This window comes from Xyrauchen texanus, chromosome 24 (assembly GCF_025860055.1).
Source record: "Xyrauchen texanus isolate HMW12.3.18 chromosome 24, RBS_HiC_50CHRs, whole genome shotgun sequence".
NCBI lineage: Eukaryota > Metazoa > Chordata > Actinopteri > Cypriniformes > Catostomidae > Xyrauchen > Xyrauchen texanus.
The window spans coordinates 31,217,871-31,240,017 of NC_068299.1; the positions used below are offsets into that span (position 1 = coordinate 31,217,871).

General features: G+C 43.8%; 1 protein-coding gene across 2 annotated transcripts in view; it reads right to left on the reverse strand.

The window, feature by feature from the left end:
• LOC127618243 (endothelial PAS domain-containing protein 1-like) overlaps positions 1–22,147 on the reverse strand; it is an 86,023-nt gene that overhangs the window by 31,422 nt on the left and 32,454 nt on the right. For both annotated transcript variants that reach the window (XM_052090598.1, XM_052090597.1), the window contains exons 2-3: positions 13,777–13,967; positions 644–792 (exon numbers count right to left, since the gene is read on the reverse strand). In XM_052090598.1, coding sequence (XP_051946558.1) covers positions 644–792; positions 13,777–13,967 — 340 coding nt within the window. The remainder of the gene's footprint in view (positions 1–643; positions 793–13,776; positions 13,968–22,147) is intronic.

Consider the following 22,147-nt stretch of genomic DNA (forward strand, 5'->3'; position numbering starts at 1 on the left):
GCACGCAGGTCAAGTGTTATAACTCAACAAAGCTCAAAGTTCAAACTATTTTGAACTCTGTCCTTGTTTTCGACTGACCTTTCGAAGCTCAGTCAACAATTACTGGGCAATTTGCATGACACATTGATTCGAAACAACATCAAAGCATGACATTCAGAGGAATTTTGTGACTCTATCTATAACAACTTTGTGTTAAAATACTTGACATGAAATGGCAGTGTCCTGTACAGAGATATCTCCTTTTAGTTACATCAACCATGAGTTGCTTCTTGCTAGTCCATTGCAGGTGGTATTTGGGGGTGGGGGGCATTTTCATATGAGAGACAATCTGATTGGACAAAAATCTAGTGAATGATGAATCAACAATATTTTTGGTCCGTTTACCCAGAAGAGAAAGACTGTAAATTTAAATTGCGTATATCTGATTAAAGTTCAGTTTGATGACTTTTAGGAGTAGAGTGCCATAGATGTCTTCAAAGCTAATAAACATGGACTAAATGCCACAGAACACAAAAGATTTTCAAAGGGTCTTTAAGTCATGTGAAAGGGTCTTATAGTTCAGTATCTGTCTGTTTTGGCAAAAACTGTCCCGAATGTATTGACCATTGTTTGGGGCTCTGATTCAGTATGTGTCAAAGCTCACCTGTGTGAGGCCCATGAATTTGTTGATGTTTTCCGATAAGAAGATCATGTCTCCATCTGATGTTACCACGGTAACGAATCCACCCAGGGACTTTACATACCAAGTGTCCATCAGTCTGTCTACCCCTGTCTCTGTGGTGTTGACACAGCCTGAAACACAACAAAAACCTTTACAATGTGTGTGTTTGTGAGTGTGTGTACACTGCAAGAACTCATTTTCTTAATCTATATTTTGGTCAGTATTAACTTTATTATAAGACATATTATCTGAAAACATCTTAATATCACATGCACATAAAGTAAATGTATGTTGTTTAAAGAATGTATAGATATTTATAAAGCAAAAATTCTGATTAAATATAATAATAATATGTTTGTGAATACATATAGGTTTGCGAGTGTGTGCACACTCGCTCGTCTTGTTATGTACCTGGCTGATATCCAAAATAAACAACAGCAACTTTATCCTGCTACTCTGCAACAACACTGACCTCTCTTCTGTCACTTCACACACACACATACTAACATGCACAACAAATACCCACATAAACCCACACAAACAGCTTCAATGCCCTGCTGTTTCAATGCCACTCAATATGTACAGTCTGCCAGTTTAAAGAGACAAACTCCACCTTTTACTTTGTATGTGCAAAACCCACATTTGTGACAAACGTTTGAGAGGGGCTTATGCAATCAAAGCCAATATTTACCAGTTACGCTTCTCTGAAAATCATATGCACGTTTGGAAACATACACAAATGAGCAAAAGAGCAAAGCAAATATACAATATAAAGGTATATTATTACCGAGTATATTACACATACTCGGTAAAACAGCCTTTGTATGTGTGTTTCTCATACAAAAAGTGTAGCATATGTGGGGTCTAAAAATCACATTGAATTTCTGTTGTTTTTATTTCTTCTCAAATCATGCCATGTGTCAAATTAAATATTGCTATTATGACAATGTCATTTATTATTATAAATGTTGTTTTGAAATTGAAAAGAATGCAAAACAAAAACATTTTCACTAGTGGTCTCTAATTGGCCAGTATATATCATACCCTATAATAAAGTCAACTGACCGTTTGAAAGGAACAACATTGAAACACAATGGTAATACCAGCACTTAAATCTTAATGGTGTGCCAGACTGTGGTAAAATAGTACAGTAGATCTAGCAGAGCTTCAGGAGGGAGGCGGAGAGCATTCGGACATGGAGAACAGAGCGCCTCCACACCAGGGAGTCGGAAGCCTGTGATTGCTCCAGTGTGCTTCCTCCAGATAAGAAATTTTCTCAAGGCCTAGACTGAGGTCCCAGGACTGGATCTGGTCCGCGCCCAGAGACTTTGGCCCCACAAGAGTTAAGGTTACGTCTTGCACCATTTTGAGATAAAACGGCATCCAGATGACTAATCTTCTATAAAATTGAAACCATTGAATCTGTTTATATGATAGATAGACATCTATTGGGATGAATAACAGTCTGAGATCTTATATTTTCATTCTAATATTGATATTGCATGTCATGAAGAACATCTGGAAACACTTGCATCCATAAAAATTACATTCAGGAAGATGTTTCAGACCACCTTATTTGTAGTTGCCTTACATAATACAGAACTAAAAATTAATATGTGCAAATAATGCACAAAGGCCTGTCTAAATGTGTCTGTCCGGTCATAAACAAAACAAAACAAACAAAACATGTTATTTGCTACCATTTCCTACCAAAACAAACCCAACAGCTTTTAATGTAACACATTTGTTTTTTGTATGTATTTGCTCAATAATCAATAACAAAACTGTGCATGACAAAAGACTGGCTTTCAGAAAATAAATCTTGAATTAGGATATTTTTTCTAAGTATAAAATATATACATTTGTTTTATTTGTGCTTAAACATGAAAAATTATCTGTCAAAAAATAAATTTCATTAAAAAAAAAAAGAAATAAAATAACAAAATAAAACAACAAAAGTACTCAATAACTTGTTTATTGTGTCATAACAGAAAGTTGTTATGACACAATTTTCATGTAAATCTACAAACCTCTGACCTCAAAACTTTGGACAGAATGGACTGAAGGAAATGGCCTCTTGAAGCCTTTCACTGATAAATGCGTCAGCAACAGCTCATGCGTATAGTTTTCAGCATAAAAATTATCTAATTTTACATAAGCACACAGTGACCCCTAAAAAGCACATGGACACTCACATTTACATGTAAGTCACATTTGAAAATGTAAAAATGTAATTGCAAAGATAACAAAATATCAAAAAGTAGCATTTGCCAACAAATTATGCTTTTATCAATTTTTTCTTTTCTCAACCATTTTTTCAATGACTTCAAATCAGCTGATCCCAATGCATTTTTAGAGGATGTATGACGTCAGTTCTCCTCAAGTTCACACAGGTGTCCTAGCAGAGTATCCACAGGTGTAGTTCATCATACTACCAATGGACATGTTCCAATAATGTCTCACAACAATAAAGTGGCAGAATACTATTTTAACAATATATCTATTGTTTTATAGCTTGAAACCTTACAAAATATATTTTCTTGAAATATTTTTCTTTAAAACTATTTGTGCTCCATTTCTTTAAAATACCATTTGTTTTGAATGCCACATGGTTTGATAATTTTTTTGTTCAATCTGCAGACATTAAAACATATTTAAGTGTGGCTTATACATTTAAACATATTAAAGTGTCCATATTATATTTGGGCCACTGTATTTAGTTAATATACTAATAATATATATCAGTGCTTATAGGGGATGGAGGATCTTATGTAAAAGGTGTTTCCCATGCACCCTCAGCGTGGGTAGTGTGATATTTGGAGGAGGAGGAAGGGATGAATGTGGCGCCAGGGTTGGCTTGTGTTTTGGCTGGCCCAAGATGGAAAGCGCCAGCCTTAAAGAAAGCAACAATCATGCCCCCAGCATGGAGCTCGTAGACCTGAAGATAACACAATCTGATATGCCATCTCAAACTGACAGGACTGCTTTTCAATGTCTGTATCCCCACCCTCCCTCTCTCTTTCACTCTCTCTTTCTCTATTCTTTTCTGTTGTACCGTGTATCTAAGCACAGGGGCGTCATGCACCTTTTTTTAAGGGGGCAGCAGTGGCAGTCCTGGTTCACTTGGTGCCAAATATGAGATAATACATGACAACTAAGTAATTCTTAGAGACATAGGTAATTATTAACTAAGATCCAATTCACTAGGATCAAATTGCATGCGCACTTTGTGGGCCTATTGCAGGTGATTTACTAAGAAATACTGTGCAAATAACCATGCGTGCAAATATCTTGGACACACCCTACAAAGCAAGCTTTTGCATATGATAATTGTACCAAATGTAACCATACCACTCACTTATAGCTCTCACTACAATAAAGGCAATTTTGTCTTTTTATATATTTATTATTAATGGCAATTATAACTGGTGCATTTTTTAAATAAAATTACTGTATATATACATGAAATCCCTGCCAGCACCAGATGTGTTGTTTATACTGAGCATCTACACGAGAGAGGAGATTCAATTGTAGAGTATTTTAGATGCTCATAATTATTTCCTTAGTTGAGAGATCAGGAATATTGGATTGCTCTTTTTATAACCAGTGAAGCTGTTATGAAGCTGAAGACCACTATCATCTCCACTGTTTTGAGCATGTTCAGCTCAAGGTTCTAGACAGCCAGCTGTTCTGTCTATATGTCAGAAAGGTGGTGGTCCATCGACAGATTGGGGTGGGCACAGAAAGCTGGGTCAGTTTGGTTGAGAGAAGATCAGGCATGATGGTTATGAAAGCTGAACTGAAGTCCACAAATAGGATCTTTGCATATGTCCCAGGTCTGTTGAGGTTTTGCAGGATATAATGCACTCCCATATTGACCTGTTTGCTCTTTAAGCAAACTGAAGGGGGTCCAGAAGGGATACAGTTATGACTCTCAAATGACTTCAAGACCACAGACGTGAGAGTGACAGGTCAGTAGTCATTAAGTCCTGTGATTTGGGTTTTTTTGGGGGCCGGAATGATGGTGGACAATTTGAAGCAGCAGGGAAATTCACACTGCTTCAGTGATCTATTGAAGACGTGTGTGAAGATGGGGGCCAGTTGGTCAATGCAGATTTTCAGACAGACAAGTGAAACACCATTTGGCCTGAAGCTTTATTAGTCTTTTGTTTCTGAAAGACCCGGCACACATCCTCCTCACAGATCATAAGTGCAGATTGAGTAGCAAAAGGGGGAGGAGGGGGATTCCAGGAGCTGTTGGTGTGTGTGGGAAGTGAAGATCAGAGCGGGAGAGGGATGTGAGACTGGGCTTTTCAAACCTGCAGTAAAACACATTCAGTTCTTCAGCCATTAATTGAGTCTACAGAACGAGGGTAAGGTGTTTTGTACTTGGTGATGATTTTCAGGCCTTTCCACACATATTCAGGATCATTGGCTGAAAACTGGTTTCTCCTGCAGTGAGTAGAAAGGCTTACAGTTGAAAAAGTGCACTTCTAAACTAGGACAGGACTAATCTGTACACCAACATTCATTGATGTAAAAGCATGTTCCACCAACTCTCGCATTCCATGCTCTGAACAGCTGGAAGTCTGGCAGATGAAACGTCCGGGATGGCTTAATTCAGCCAGGTTTCCGTGAAACACAGAGCAGCGAAGTTAAAAAAGTCCTTATTTGTATGAGTGAGAAGAAGTAGTTTGTCTGTTTTGTTGTTGAGGGAGTGGACATTTGCCAGATGAATACTTGGCAGTGGAGTCCTAAAGCTGCATTGACAAAGCTTCACAAGCATGATGGTCACTTCCCTAGCGTGTGTCTTTTGTATTGTAGATTGTCGCTTGTAGAGCACCACTGCACCTCCAACTAAGATGTCTAATAAAATGTCTGAATAATCAAACGCCTGCAAAAAATTAGATCAGGCATGCTCTGCCGAATATTCAGCAGTTTATCAATGGTAAAACTGATCGAGAAAGAGTGACAAAAAACATGACAATAGCTATGACTTTAGAAGACAATATAGTGCACACTTTATATGGACTATACTTTGATGAACCTTTAGGGGGACTTTTATGTCATTTTTAGAACTTGAGAGCCTGAATCACCATCCACATTCATTGGGTGGAAAATGTGTCAAAATCCAGCAATAAAAAATGTTATTCCACTGAAGAAAGAAAGTCATATGGTTGGGATCGACATGAAGATGAGTAAATGATAACAACATTTAAATGTTTGCATTTACTGAACCCCTTTAACATAACATCTATTAAATTTGTTGTTTATTAAAATGTTGTATTCAACAGGTGCTGGCTTTGATTTATAAGATTAGCACTTACAGCAAACAATAATGAACCCAGACATGGTTAACAGCAGGTTCAATATTCACTAACACAATTATATCCTTACATGAAGCGCCGCCTCGTTTGTATAATACAACAATAACTTTGATGCAGTCTGACATCACAACCAAAACATTTCCTCATAACAGTGTCATACTAATGATGGTGAACCCAGATAAAAGATCAAACTAGAGCTTTACAATTTGATTATCATCAGAGTGTGTATTTGTAGGGTGGTTCTTATTTTGATACGGCATCAAACACAGCCATATGGGCTACCTGTAATGTTTTGCTAACAGAGGCTCTTGATTTGATTACCTTTACTTATCAAGTTGCAGTCTATAATATATATATAGTCAAATTAGTGGTACAAATCTCTGCAATAATAGGTTTGAGTTTTTTTTTATTCACATAAAATAATACATGCATTATTTAAATAATTAATATGCATAATAATTTTATATATACACTCACCTACTAATACTGTGTTTGACCCACTTTCGCCTTCAGAACTGCATTAATTCTACGTGGCATTGATTCAACAAGGTGCTGAAAGCATTCTTTAGAAATGTTGGCCCATATTGATAGGATATCATCTTGCAGTTGATGGAGATTTGTGGGATGCACATCCAGGGCACGAAGTTCCCGTTCCACCACATCCCAAAGATGCTCTATTGGGTTGAGATCTGGTGACTGTGGGGGCCATTTTAATACAGTGAACTCATTGTCATGTTCAAGAAACCAATTTGAAATGATTCGAGCTTTGTGACATGGTGCATTATCCTGCTGGAAGTAGCCATCAGAGGATGGGTACATGGTGGCCATAAAGGGATGGACATGGTCAGAAACAATGCTCAGGTAGGCCGTGGCATTTAAACGATGCCCAATTGGCACTAAGGGGCCTAAAGTGTGCCAAGAAAACATCCCCCACACCATTACACCACCACCACCAGCCTGCACAGTGGTAACAAGGCATGCTGGATCCATGTTCTCATTCTGTTTACGCCAAATTCTGACTCTACCATCTGAATGTCTCAACAGAAATCGAGACTCATCAGACCAGGCTACATTTTTCCAGTCTTCAACTGTCCAATTTTGGTGAGCTCTTGCAAATTGTAGCCTCTTTTTCCTATTTGTAGCCCATCCGCCTCAAGGTTGTGCGTGTTGTGGCTTCACAAATGCTTTGCTGCATACCTCGGTTGTAACGAGTGGTTATTTCAGGCAAAGTTGCTCTTCTATCAGCTTGAATCAGTCGGCCCATTCTCCTCTGACCTCTAGCATCAACAAGGCATTTTCGCCCACATACTGGATGTTTTTCCCTTTTCTCACCATTCTTTGTAAACCCTAGAAATGGTTGTGCGTGAAAATCCCAGTAACTGAGCAGATTGTGAAATACTCAGACCGGCCCGTCTGGCACCAACAACTATGCCACGCTCAAAATTGCTTAAATCACCTTTCTTTCCCATTCTGACATTCAGTTTGGAGTTCAGGAGATTGTCTTGACCAGGACCACACCCCTAAATGCATTAAAGCAACTGCCATGTGATTGGTTGATTAGATAATTGCATTAATGAGAAATTGAACAGGTGTTCCTAATAATCCTTTAGGTGAGTGTATATACAGTATATATATATATATATATATATATATATATATATATATATATTAAAATAATCTTAAATTGTTATACTATAAGTCATAAGTTTGGACACACTTGACTGAATATACGTTTCTTAAATTTTAAAGGTTTATGCTTAAATGCTTGAAATTAGTTGTATAGACAAATATACAGTGCATTCAGAAAGTATTCAGACTCCATTTTTTTCTTATTTTGTTATTTAGATTTACATTTATGCACTTGGCAGACGCTTTTATCCAAGGCAAATTACAGAGCCCTTTTTACAGGGACAATCCCCCCGGAGCAACATGGAGTTAAGTGCCTTGCTCAAGGACACAATAGTGGTGGGTGTTTGATCGAAGCGACAACCTTCTGCTTAACAGTGTAGTGCTTTAGCCCACTATGCCACCACCACAATGCCATGTTATGTTGCAGCCTTATGCTAAAATGCTTTAAAATGTTTTTTCCCCACATCAATATACACTCCATACCCCCATAATAATAAAGCAAAAACATCTAGGCTACTGTTGTAACCTCCATTCCCTGATGGAGGGAACAAGACTTTGTGTCGAGAAGGCCTCAGTTACCTCTGAACTTGAGAAAAGGCCAATGAAAATTTGGCAGACATAATTTGCATGTCCCTCCCCCGGACATACGGGTATAAAGGGAGGGAATCATGCCTCTGTACATTCAAGTTTTGCACTGAGGACCGAGAATAAGGTTCGGCGATTGCAGTGGCTCGAATCAGCGTCGTGGCCACACAACGTCTCGTTCCCTCCATCAGGGACACACACTTCATCGCACACTTCGAAGTTGTGTTGAGTGAAGCAACACTAGGGGTCCCTATTCAATCATGCCATGCGTTGGACGGTGTACGTGCGCTGCTGATGCAGGTGTGGGCAGGCAGTTGCGTGCCAAAGCAGCTGGCTGCGTCAGACTGCACGTACCCTTCCCCAACGCCCCATAAAATTGTCATAAACTTTTTAGGTTCCCGGCACCCCGAAGGGGGGAACAAAGCGACGTGCCAAGCATGGGAGCAGGCCGCGCCAGCCGCGCCTTTTCTCTCTCCATGTTTCTCGCATAGAGTTAAAATGGCTGGGGCCATCTTAAACCTAACAAACACATTGGGGAAGGCGTTCTTTTCCAACTCCAATTTTTTCAGGGGAAAAGACCCCGCGGTGGTAGATCCTACCTGCTGAGTGAAGGAGTTGCTACAAACACGGCGACCGGGGGGCAGTGGGGACTGCCCAAGGGAGACGCGGGTCCACCCGTAGGGGGAAATACACACAGGGGGATTAATCCACAAGGGCCAATCTTGTGGAGCACATATTCCAATACAGAGTAATTTTAGTACTCATAGTGGGTCTGGTTGGGGAATTCCTCCGCTGAATTCACAGACCAGAGGGCTAGGGAGGAAGAACATGCAGGGAGCGCAAATCTAGTAGACTCTCCTGGGGGAAAAGAGCACACATGATCACCTCAGTGGAAGGGAAGGGCGCTATGTGCAAGCGGAGCACCCAGTCAGACGTTCCGCATTCCCAAGTTCTACGTGCTCGGACCTGAGAGAACACGGGACGAGACTGACTCAACCCTGAGATTGTAGAATCTCATGTAGGTATTGGGTGTTGCCCAGCCCGCTGCTCTGCAAATGTCTGCTAGGGATGTGCCGTTGGCCAGTGCCAACCAGGATGCCACACTTCTCGTCGAGTGTGCTCGAACCCGCAAGGGGCGGGCACGCCTCGGTGTTATAGGCCAGTGTGATGGCATCGACGATCCAGTGGGAGAGCCTCTGTTTGGAGACAGCATTCCCTTCCCGCTGTCCACCAAAGCAGACAAAGAGTTGCTCAGAACATCTAAAGATCTGCGTGCGGTCCACATAGGTACGCAAAGCACACACCGGACAAAGCAACGAAAAGGCTGAGTCTGTCTCCTCCCAGGGCAGCTTTGCTTGCAGGTTCACTACCTGGTCCCTGAAGGGGGTTGTAGGAACCTTGGGCACGTAGCCCGGTTGCGGTCTTATGACAACATGGGTGTCTGCCGGACCAAACTCCAGGCAAGTTTCACTGACAGAGAACGTTTGCAGGTCCCCAACCCTCTTGATGGAAGCGAGCGCAATCAGGAGGGCCATCTTCAAGGAGAGTGCTTTGAGCTCGACTGATTCTAGCGGCTCGAAGGGGGGTCTCTGAAGGCCTGAAAGGACCACGAAGAGCTCCCATGAGGGGAGAAAAGAGATGCTCTGAACCGGGGAGAGCTTGCTCTTTTCCTCGTTGACTTGAAGCCCTAGATGGCTGAGGTGCCTGAGCACCTGGTCCCTGTGGGCGCACAGACTCTCGAGAGTGAGCTAGAATCAGCCAGTCATCGAGGGAGTCGAGTACGCAGATCCCCACTTCCCTGAGCGGGGCAAGGGCGGCCTCTGCGACCTTCGTAAAAACGCGAGGGGATAGGGATGAGCCGAAGGGCTGGACCTGGTACTAGTATGTTAGGCCGTCGGACGTGAGCCATAGCGCTGCGCAAAGCATTGGAAGCGTAAGCGATGCGTCCAAGCTCCAAGTGGGGGGCACTAAGGGGACGATCACATATGATGTACCCGGTGGGGCTTTTCAGTGGGGGGAGCAGGTAATATGTCGGGGAGCAAAGTTGCATCCCTAAACAATTGTGCTGAGAAAAAAACACACAAAGCACTTACCTTGCTATGTGTACCCAGCTGGGGGCGGGAAAGTGACTGAGGAGGAGGTCCTATGGAGGCGTCCTCTAGACTCGTCAGAACCGGCCTGCCGGGAGTCTACAGTTGAGGGTGTGACTGTAGGTGCTTAGCACCAGACCGCCGTGAGAACGGCATGTGGGGGCGCCAGTTAAGTGACCAAAGGAGTGAGGGAACCGCTCTCTTTTTCCTGGCAATGTGGGTACCGGTGCAGCAAGAGGTTTCCCTCCTGGTCCTCCACCGGGGGATGGAGTGGCCCAGATACCAACTCCATAGCGGCCATCTCGCTCCTTGGATTTTTCATCTCAGGAACGCTTGGGAGCCTTCTGGGACAGTGGGTAGTGGTTCATGAGACGGAGGCGTCAGCTTCCTGCGGGCAGCTCTACGCTGGGGCTGAGAGTTGGGCCCAGGTTGAAGCGGAGCTGCCTGTTGTTTAGAAGACGCAGAGGGGCACCCTCGGCAAGCAGATGGAGCACGGCTTGCGCTGTAATGGCGGTGAGGCATGATGTGGGAGATGACCTCCGTCTGCCTCCTCAATGCCGAAGACTGCTGGGCGGAGTCTTCAACGTTGACGCCAAATAAGCTGAACTGGGAGACGGGGGGGTTGAGAAAGCAGGCTTTGTCGGGGTCCTGCATCTCGACCAGGTTCAGTCATAGATGATGTTTCTGGACCATGAGTGTGGGCATCGCCCGTCCGAGTGCCGGCGCTGTGACCTTCATGGCCCGGGGGGCACGATCAGCCATCGAGCACAGTTCCTGCAGCACATCAGGAACAGGACTACTCAAGTGCAGACATTTAAGTGCCTTGGCCTGGTGGATTTGTAGGGCCATGGCATGCTGGGCGGAGACCGCTTGGGGCCACTACGCCATTGAGGGTAGTGAGAACGGTGGAGTGAGTAAGCCGGTTTCGGGCAGTAAAGGGTCCCTTCTACGGCTTTGTCAACTCGTCATGCACCTCCGGAAAAAAAAAGAAAGAAGGGAAAAGAGGAAAGATATCCACGACCACAACGTGGCCATGGTTATGTTCTCGCACTGAAAACATGAACCATTCATAAAACGCTGCCTGCGTGTGATCACAGCCCAGACACGCGAGGCAGCTCTTATGACCGTCAGAAGCGGAGAGATATCTGTCACATCCAGGAACTACACAAAGGCGGAAAGACATCTTTAAAAAGACGTTCAACGACAATGTGTATACTCTTTTAGAGAAAATATACAAATATAAATACTTTTGAAGCGCCAGGGGCAAAGCTGCACTGCCATGCATAGAAGGAGAAAGCCGCTAATATGCACTGTAGATCAAACAGCAATGCTCTACAGAGGTGATTGGAACAATAGTGATCTCAGCTCGCTGATCGCACAACCGCTGGGCTCCGAAGAAGAAATCTGAATGTACAGAGGCAAGATTCCCTCCCTTTATACCCGTATGTCCAGGGGAGGGACATGCAAATTCTGTCTGCTAAATTTTCATTGGCCTTTTCTCAAGTTCAGAGGTAACTGAGGCCTTCAAGAAAGTCCCCTTTCGTCAAAGTGAGCGACAGACAGGGAACCAGATTTTTCATAACTTAAATTTTGCAAATTTATTAAAAATAAAAAGATTAACTATCACATTGACATTAGAATTCAAACCCTTTGCTAAGACACTTGAAATTTAGCTCAGGTGTATCCCATTTCTCTGGATCATCTTTGCGATGTTTCTACATTTTGATTGGAGTCCACCTGTGGCAAATTCCATTGATTGCACATGATTTGGGAATGCACACACCTGTCCATATAAGGTCTCACAGCTGAAAATGCATATCAGAGCAAAAACGCAGCCATGAGGTCAAAGGAACTGCCTGCACAGCTCAGAGACAGGATTGTGTCGAGGCACAGATCTGGGGAAGGCTACAAAAAAAATCTGGCTGCATTGAAGGTTCCCAAGAGCACACTGGCCTCCACAATTCTTAAATGGATGAAGTTTGGAACAACCTAGACTCTTCCTAGAGCTGGTCGTCCGGCTAAACTGAGCATCGGTGGAGAAGGGTCTTGGTAAGAGAGGTGACCAAGAATCCGATGGTCACCAGAGATCATGTGTGGAGATGGGAGAAACTTGCAGAAGGACCACCATCAATCAACACTCCACAGATCTGGGCTTAATGGGCTATCAGTGCAAGACACATGAAAGCCAGCTTGGACTTAAAAAAGCACCTAAAGGACTTCCAGACTTGAGAAACAAGATTCTCTGGTCTGATAAAATGAAGATTGAACTGTTTGGCCTCAGCTGCAAGAATCATGTCTGGAGGAAACCAGGCACAGCTCATCACCTGAGCAATACCATCCCAACAATGAAGCATGTTGGTGGTAGCATCATGCTGTGGGAGTGTTTTTCAGTGGCAGGGACTGGGGGACTGGTCGGTGTTGAAGGAAAGCTGAATGCAGCAAAATACAGAAATATCCTTAATGAAAACCTGATCCACAGTGCTCAGGACCTCAGGCTGGACCTAAGTTTCACCTTCCAACAGGACAATGAAACTAACACACAGCCACAATGTGAATGTCCTTGAGTGGCCCAGCCAGATGCCGCACCTGAACCCAATCGAACATATCTGGGGAGACCTGAAAATGACTGTTCACCGATGGTCCCCATCCAACTTGACAGAGCTTGAGAGGATCTGCAGAGAAGAATGGCAGAAAATCCACAAATCCAGGTATGCAAACCTTGTCACATCATACCCAAAAAGACTTGAGGCTGCAATCACTGTCAAAGGTGTTTCAACTAAGTACTGAGTTAGGGGTCTGAATATATGTCAATGTGATATTTTTTTAAAATTTTTTAAATACATTAAATTTGGGGTCTTTATGGGGTATGGAGTGTAGATTGTGGAGACTTTTTTTTTTTTTTTACATTTTAGTATAAGGCTGCAACATAACAAAATGTGAAAATATTAAGGGGTCTGAATACTTTCTGAATGCACTGTAAATTGTGCTTACATATGACTCTTTACAAATCTAAAATTGAAAATACCAAAACAAGCAGCTACTTTGAAGAAGCTGAAATATAAGATTGTTTAGTAACATCATAATTGGACCCTTTTGATTTAGTAACCTGTTTTTGATCACTAAATTATACCCATACTTTCATTTTAATTATTTTATAAATGTTATGCCTACTTTCATTCTAAAAGGTCCAACAAAAATAATGATTTTGTTGGTATATCCAAACGTTTGACTGATGTATTTTGTTACAATACTTCATCATACATTTTCAAGTCAAACTTAATTGTTGTTCAACAATGTGCATTCAAGTGGAATGAAATAGCCCTTTTCACTGGTGCTATATGTAAATGAAACAGATAAACATAAATTGTGCTGCAATTGTGCCTGGCAGGATCCCACATTTGATTGCCCAGATGTGATTTAGTATGTTTGTGTGTGCTGTGTCTATGTCCAGACTTATAACATGTATGTGTGTGTGTCTGTGTACCTGAGCCGAGGAGTTTGCGTGTGCGCAGGAAGCTGATGGCTAGTCTCATGATGGAGGCTTTGTCTAGGTGTGAGATGATGCTGTGTTGGAGGGGCAGCTGGTGTGCAAGCTCATAAAACACCTCTGTCTCCTTACTGCGCCTGAAGCGTGCAGCATCGCGAGACTTCTCCTTACGCCGCTCTGAGCTGCACCTACACAGAGAAAGGATACAAATATGATTACTGAAAGTAAAATGAGTCCACACCAGCACAGAAAAGACACAGATACTTCAAGCATCAGATCCAGAGTGTGCATGTTCATTATTGACATTGCAAAGTGGGTTGTGTGAATATTTTTATATTTATTAGTGTTTTATAATACGATTAAAAAACTGAGAAGTTAATTTTTTTCTGAAAGAACTGTATTATGTAAAACTAGATATGTAAATTTTCTGAAGAAAATGTGAGTGGTGCTTTCTGTGGAACAAACCGTCAATGTCTAATGAAAAGCACATATCTCCAAAAAATAAGTAATTAGTCACCTTTAATGCTATAAACAGAATTCTTTCAATACACATCTGTTAGTGAACGTTCAATATTTGAATTGGACTTACATGGATATTTGTTTGCAAACATGGACATGCACGGTTTTCTTATCATGGGTTCCAACGGTGCATGTTGTCACGATTCCCTTGTTGTCTGCCCTGGGTTTCACTTGTTCTTGTTAAAAGAACTACACTTCCCATGATCCCCTGCCCTCATCACTGCCAGCCCTGTGTCATTGTGCTCACCTGATTGTAGTTTGTTATCATAATGTCTCCAGTGTATATAAACCCTGTTTGTTCTCCATTCCCCTGTCGATCGTTGATGTATGTGGATGCCTGTTTCCCGTCTATATTACCCCGTCTGTTAACTCTTACGTGTTTTTGTTTTCTGTTTCCCATCGTGGATGTTTTCTTTGTTCGTGTGTTTTCGTGTTGCCCTATTATTCTAATAAAGTATCGCTGCATTTAGATCCTCGCCCCTCGTCTGTCTTCCTGCTCACCTGCACATCATAACAGAACGATCGACCCACAATGGATCTAGCAGCATTTCTCAAAGAGCTGACAGAGGCGGACTTATCAGTGCGGGAGTTCACCCACTTTTTCTCCAGCGTGGCCAGTTACTCTGGCTGGAACGACGAGGTCCTGAAGGTAGCGTACTGGTTCGGCTTACCAAAACATCGATGGTGGGAGTTACCGGAGACTACACCTGGTGGGAGTATGTGGGACTCATCTTGGAGGAATTCGCTGCCGAGGAGCCACCTCTCCTGATCCCAGCTCCCGCCTCTGGGCTTTCCTCGTCAGCCACGGTGAGTGAGCCAACCTCCACGCCTGCCGTGGTCAACGAACCAGCGCTACCAACTTCATCCGCCCGGAGGAGGAGGAGAAGAAAGGCCTCTGCTCTAACCACAGCCAACCAGCCAATGCCTGCAGCCCCGAACGTCAATGAGCCAGCACCTGTAGCCTCGAACGTCAGTGAGCCAGCGCCTGTAGCCTCGAACGTCAGTGAGCCAGTGCCTGTAGCCTCGACCATCCCAGAGCCAGCGCATCTCGAGCCTTCCAGGGCTCCGCCTCTCGAGCCTTCCAGGGCTCCGCCTCTCGAGCCTTCCAGGGCTCCGCCTCTCGAGCCTCCCAGGGCTCCTCCTCTCAAGTCTCCCGAGCCACCCAGGGCTCCGCCTCCCGAGCCACCCAGGGCTCCGCCTCCCGAGCCTCCCAGGGCTCCGCCTCCCGAGCCTCTTGAACCTTCCAGGGCTCAGCCTCCCGAGTCTTCCAGGGCTCCGCCTCTCAAGCCTCTCGAGCCTCCCAGGGCTCCGCCTCCCGAGCCTCCCAGGGCTCCGCCTCCCGAGCCTCCTACGGCTCTGCCTCCAGAGCCTTCCAGGTCTTCACCTCTAGAGCCTCCTACGGTGCCATCTCCCTCGGCTCCGCCTCCAGAGCCTTCCAGGTCTTCACCTCTAGAGCCTCCTACGGTGCTACCTCCCTCGGCTCCGCCTCCAGAGCCTTCCAGGTCTTCGCCTCTAGAGCCTCCCATGGCTCCGTCCCCTGAACCTCCAGAGCTTTCCATGGTTCCGCCTCTCTCGGCTCCACCTCATGTGCCTCCCATGGCTCTGCCCCCAGAGACTCCAGAGCCTTCTAGGGCTCCGCCTCTAGAGCATCCTACGGCGCCACCTCCCTCGGCTCCACCTCCAGAGCCCTCCAGGCCTACGGCGCTGCCTCCCTCAGCTCCACCTCCTGAGCCTCCCACGGCTCCGCCCCCTGAACCTCCAGAGCTTTCCATGGTTCCGCCTCCCTCGGCTCCGCCTCCTGAGCCTCCCACGGCTCCGCCTCCTGAGCCTCCCACGCCTCCGCCTCCTGAGCCTCCCAGAGCCTCCCTCAGCTCCGCCTCCAGAGCCTCCCTCCTCTCCGCCTCCTGAGCCTCCAGAACCTCCCTCCTCTCCGCCTCCTGAGCCTCCAGAACCTCCCTCAGCTCCGCCTCTGGAACCTTCTACGATGTGGTCTCCTGAGCAGTCCACGGCCCGTCTACCTCGGCTCCGCCCTCGGAGTTCCCCAGGGCTGTGGTCCTGATCCAGTCCTCTTGTGGCCTCCTTGGACTGCCTGTCTGCCCCCTGTGCCTCCTTGGACTGCCTGTCTGCCCCCCGTGCCTCCTTGGGCTGCCTGTCTGCCCCCGTGCCTCCTTGGGCTGCCTGTCTGCCCCCGTGCCTCCTTGGGCTGCCTGTCTGCCCCCCATGCCTCCATGGACTGCCTGTCTGCCCCCGTCCCTCCTTGGACTGCCTGTCTGCTCTCTGTACCTACTTGGACAGCCTGTCTGCTCTCTGTGCCCCCTGGGACTGCCTGTCTTGTGCCCCTTTTTGACTGTCTGTTTGCCCCTTGTGATCCCTTGGTCTGTCTGTTTGCCCCCCGTGTTCCCTTGGTCTGTCTGTTTGCCCCTTGTGTTCCCTTGGTCTGTCTGTTTGCCCCTTGGTCTGTCTGCTTGCCCCCCACTCCTTGGATGCTTTTTTTTTTTGGGTATTCCCTTTTTTTTCTTCCTTTTTTGAGGAGTGTCTGGAAACCGCTCCTTTGAGGTGGGGTTATGTCACGATTCCCTTGTTGTCTGCCGTGGGTTTCACTTGTCCTTGTTAAAAGAACTACACTTCCCATGATCCCCGGCCCTCATCACTGCCAGCCCTGTGTCATTGTGCTCACCTGATTGTAGTTTGTCATCATTATGTCTCCAGTGTATATAAACCCTGTTTGTTCTCCATTCCCCTGTCAATCGTTGATGTATGTGGATGACTGTTTCCCGTCTATATTACCCCATCTGTTAACTCTTCTGTGTTTTTGTTTTCTGTTTCCCATCGTGGATGTTTTCTTTGTTCGTGTGTTTTCGTGTTGCCCTATTATTCTAATAAAGTAAAGTATCGCTGTGTTTAGATCCTTGCCCCTCGTCTGTCTTTCTGCTCACCTGCACATCATAACACATGTTCAGTTACAGACTAGAGTCTAACTGTTCGTGTTTCCAAAATTCAGTTGGTAGGTTATTGTTTGCTAGAGAATTTTGGATATATTCACTTACTATTTTAGATCGATATCAGTTTTATGACTAGGGTTTCTAGTCGAGATTTAGTGGACAATTCAGTTTCAAGACACGTTTTTTCCGGGTCCAACACATAAATTAATTAACTTTCACTTTCGGGTTCGAGAAGATGGAATCTGGCAACCGTATATGACTGGTATAGTTTACTTTTTAAAGCCACATGACACTGTGCATGCAAGAATGGCTTTGGTTGTCATGGAAATCTCAGAGCCAATGCAATTTAGGAAATCTCTTCACTACACTTCAGCTGGACAGATGAGGTAAATTAGTTGACGTTATTTAAAACATAAGGGAAGAACATACACTGTTTTGATGGACACTTCTCAAGGCCAATGGAGATACTTGTTAAACAGATAGACTGACTGGTCATTTGCACAATTCAAACAGTAGGAAGAGGTAATTTGGCACATTCCGTCTATGGTAAAAAGTCAACATTGCCAAAAGTGGAGATGTACAGGTGTTTTTCATTGGAAAGCAATGAAAGGCTGCTTGCCAGTCTGAGTCAAAAGTACCCACTCCCATGTTTTTACAATGTACTGATGTCAAGACAGGGCTAGAGGATGTTGCTCATGGTTGCTAGGGTACACTGGATGGTTGCTAGTTCATGGCTAGGCAGTTGTCAATGTGATACTTAAAGACAGCTTGCGAGTCTCTATGATGTATGGTTGATAGGGTGACCCCATCTGGTTGCTTGGCAGTTTCCAGGGTCCATCCATCCATTTTCTTTACTGCTTAGTCCATTAGAATCGAGGTGGCAATAGGGAGAGCAGTGAGACATAGACATCCATGTCCCCTGTAACTTACTCCAGCTCAACCCGGGGGATCTCCAGCCACTGATTTAATCAGTTGAGATTTAATCTCTCCAGCGGGTCCTGGGCTGACCTTGGGGTCTTGTCCCAGTTGGCCATGCCTGGAACACCTCAAATGGGAGGCTCCCCCTTCACCACTACTGTCCGGTACAGCAACTGCATTACTGACGCCGCTGTTTCCAGTCTGCAGCAGATCTCACACTCCCTTCTCCCATCACTTGTGAATAAGACCCCAAGACACAGTAATTAAACTCCTCTACCTGGGCTAAATTTTCTCCCCTTACCTGAAGGGGGCATGCCATCCTTTTCCATGAACGAATCATGGACTCAGACTTGGAGGTGCTGATCCTCATACCAACTGCTTCACACTTGGCTGCAAACCATTCCAGCAAGTGCTGGAGGCATCCATGTGATGGTGCCAAAAGGACAAAATCATCCACAAAAAGCAGAGACATAACCTTCCAGTCCCCACATAGAATGCCCTCCTGACCTCGACTGCGCCTTGATATCCTGTCTATTAAAATCACAAACAGGATGTATCCAGGGTTATACTAAAAAAGCTGCTTCCTAGCCGAGTCATGAGCCCACCCCCATGTCTCTATGACATTCTGATCTGGAGATATATCTCTTAGCCATCATCTAAGTCATTGGGGTTTGTTGCTAAGGTGCTCTAGATGGTTGCAATGGCATGTCCCCTAAAGGGGATACTTAAAAACTGCTTGCTAACCCAACTAAAACAAGCCAAGCCCCATGTCTCTATGGCATTCTGATCTGGAGATATGTGACCCGTCACGGAAACCAGTGACACAAGTCGGCAGTACAACTTGTGAGCAAAATGAGAAACAAGTGTTTTTTTCCAAAATTGGTGATTTCCGCTTTTTTGCAGAATCTGTTAGTTGAGATCATGAAGAAGCCTCTCCATGTTTGAGATAACAGTATTGGTATATTTAAAAGCGTACATTTTGAGGTTGAAATCGGCTTGTTTTTCGGAGATTCTAGCATGCAGAAGGGCGTGTCATTGTCTGTGTGTATTTCCGTACTGAATAGCCGCGCGCTTTTGCCCCGCCCCTAACAGCGTGGCTACTTATTATGCAGCTCTAGCCGGCTCTATCTGATATCAAAATTCAATGAAGATGGACGCCGCAAAGAATGTCGCAGAGCGAGCTGAACCGTGGCCGTTACAACGAAAATGTTTTGAAGTACTTCTTCGACAAGCCGGATGCTTATGAACAAGCGTTCACTGATTCTGAAGACGATCTGAGCGACGATGAAAGTGGCATGATAAGACTGAATAATATCCCTAATCTACAACTGAGCGAAGATGAAGACGAGGAAGAATGTATCGGACTGGCGTCATGCGAATTATTGGACATTTAGAGGCAAACAGACGCACAGTGCAAACTTCGGAGATGGTTACATCCACAAAGAAGACCCGACAAAGAGAAAGTGTGCCCGAACGACTTATTTCATTGGAGGCAACGAGATCTGCAAGAATACTTTTCTGTTTCTTATGGGGTGAGTTTCCATAAACATCAAAGTTTGTCGTTTTTTGTTCATTCTAAGAACACGTACACGTTATCTCATGTTTAGTCCATGTTTACAGGGGGAGCTTTACAGGGGTATGGCTTATCTAAATGAGATGTAAATGAGCCCTATTGTCACTCCCAGCAGCAGAGAGAGGTGAGAACTGCACAATCTTTTGAGGCCGTTTTCTCCCCTTTTAGCTTTTTTGAGTGCCTACCTTCAAATGGCCACAACTTCTCCAAATATTGTCAGATTTCCATGTGTTACAAATCGTTGGAAAGCTTGGAGACTACACTTTCAGAATCTGTGAATAACTCAAAATGCCCCAAAACCGACTTGTGTCCCTACTTTCCGTGATCGGTCACATATCATCCCACAAATTTCTCGTCAATGTTAAATCGATGCAATTTTATTAAGAAATCTTTTATTAAGATTTTTGCAATGTTACACATTTACCACCAAATTGTCATTGTGGATTTGGGTGTTCATTTTGACTTTAAAATTGAGTTTATTCTTAATGGTGATTCTCATTAGATTCTTGTCACTATTATACAAACAAATCTTAATGGTCGTAAAGACATTTTCTTATTTCTTCATTTTAATTCTGGGGTTAAAAATAAGACCTGCTTTTGAAATGTTTCATGAGATTCACCCCAAAATAGCCTGTTCTTTTCCCATATCACAAATGTATAGCAAGTTTGTCTTAGTCATCTGCACACAAACACATGTACACATGTACACACAGACAGACACATTCACTTCATACCATGCATCATTACTTTGTGTATTTATTAAGTTTCAGAGGATAACAGACTCCCTGTGTTATTGACAGTCTTTCTTATTCAACTCAAGTCACTCCTGCAGATTCACACACCAGGCCCAAAAGCAAGCCAGTGGAGAATGGGCCAGTGTCTGGCAGGTGGTACCAAACACTCACTCAGGCACAGAGAAATCCTTTCACTAGTGATTTTTGCCTTCTGCAAAGACAGCTATACCCCACAATAAAAATAATACTATTATCAATAAAACATATTATGAAACTGGAGTTTGTTTTGATACAGTGCTAACATTTTATTGCTTTTTTTATTCTTGTCAACCCAAACTGTCAGTAGGCTAAATTATGGGTTGTCTCTAGATCTCAATAGGGACATTCCTGGCTGGCTAAAGTCATTAGTGAGTGCTGGTTCAAGTGCTTATGGGAATGATCTCTTATACATCCTGGATTTAATAAACAAAAATATAGCTTTGTCCTAAATTAGAACACATCTATCTGTTCCCAAAAAAGACATTTACTGGCACTGGAATTTATTTCCTTAATTCCATTTTGTTGATAATTATTTTTTATTAAAATCCATGGAACTGAATGCCCCAATCTCTAACATGTATTTGATTAGAGATCATCAGTAATAACATAAATAATGACAAAATCTGAGCCTGAGAGACAGTTGTTTATGTTTCTTTTTCCTTTAAGATGAAGACAAAAAAGGCACAATTTTCAATGACTCTTTTCAATGATTTTGTTCACTAGGGACTTTAAGACATTTAATACTTTACAGACATTACAGTATGACTTCCTGTGAAGCTGCTTTGAAACAATGTGTATAGTGAAAAGTGCTATACAAATAAAAATGACGACTTTTGAATTATTGTTAAAAGTTCAGATAAAGATATTCCAGATAATCAGAGAGTGTAACTACAGGCAGTGCAGGGGAGAGATGGAGGCTGGAAAGCAGCGGCGGACTGGCCATCGGGAGAACCTGAACCTTTAACTGTGAAATGATGCCGCAACCTAATAAAGGCGGCCGTGAAACGGTGCCACGATGTGCAGAAATGGACAGAGAAACACATTGCCACCAACCCCAATCTGCCTTGCACTTAAGATCAAAGTTACGCCACTGATCAGAGATGATCAATATTAATAAATGTGAAGGTGTGGGACAGTGGCATTTAAACCTCAGACACAAAAAACTGTGCTACTCTTATATCCAGCAGACTGTATGATGCATGAATTGACATAAGCTGTGGTTTTGTGGGTCGCTTCAAAAGGTGAGATATATTGCCAGCACTGAGTGATTTTTTTAATTCACTGTAACTGTGGCATACTACAGCCCCTATCAACATGCAAGCAGACACACCAACACCCACATGTTTGACAAGAAAGTCAAAACTTTTTAGTTCCACTCATCTTGCAGGAAAACTAAAAAACAACAACAACTTGTGCTGCCTTCAAGTCCTCCAGGGAACCATACCAAATAATTTTTAAGGGATTATAGCTGGAAAACAATTATGTTCCAATTCCTATTTCTTTCTCTCTTTTAATTTATTGTTAAGATAAGAATCGTTTAGCAACATTATAACAAAATGAAAAGCAATGATGTTCATTAGGCATGCAATTGATGCTATATGTATTTTATCTTTCTCTTGCATCCACAGAGAATGACAGGAAAT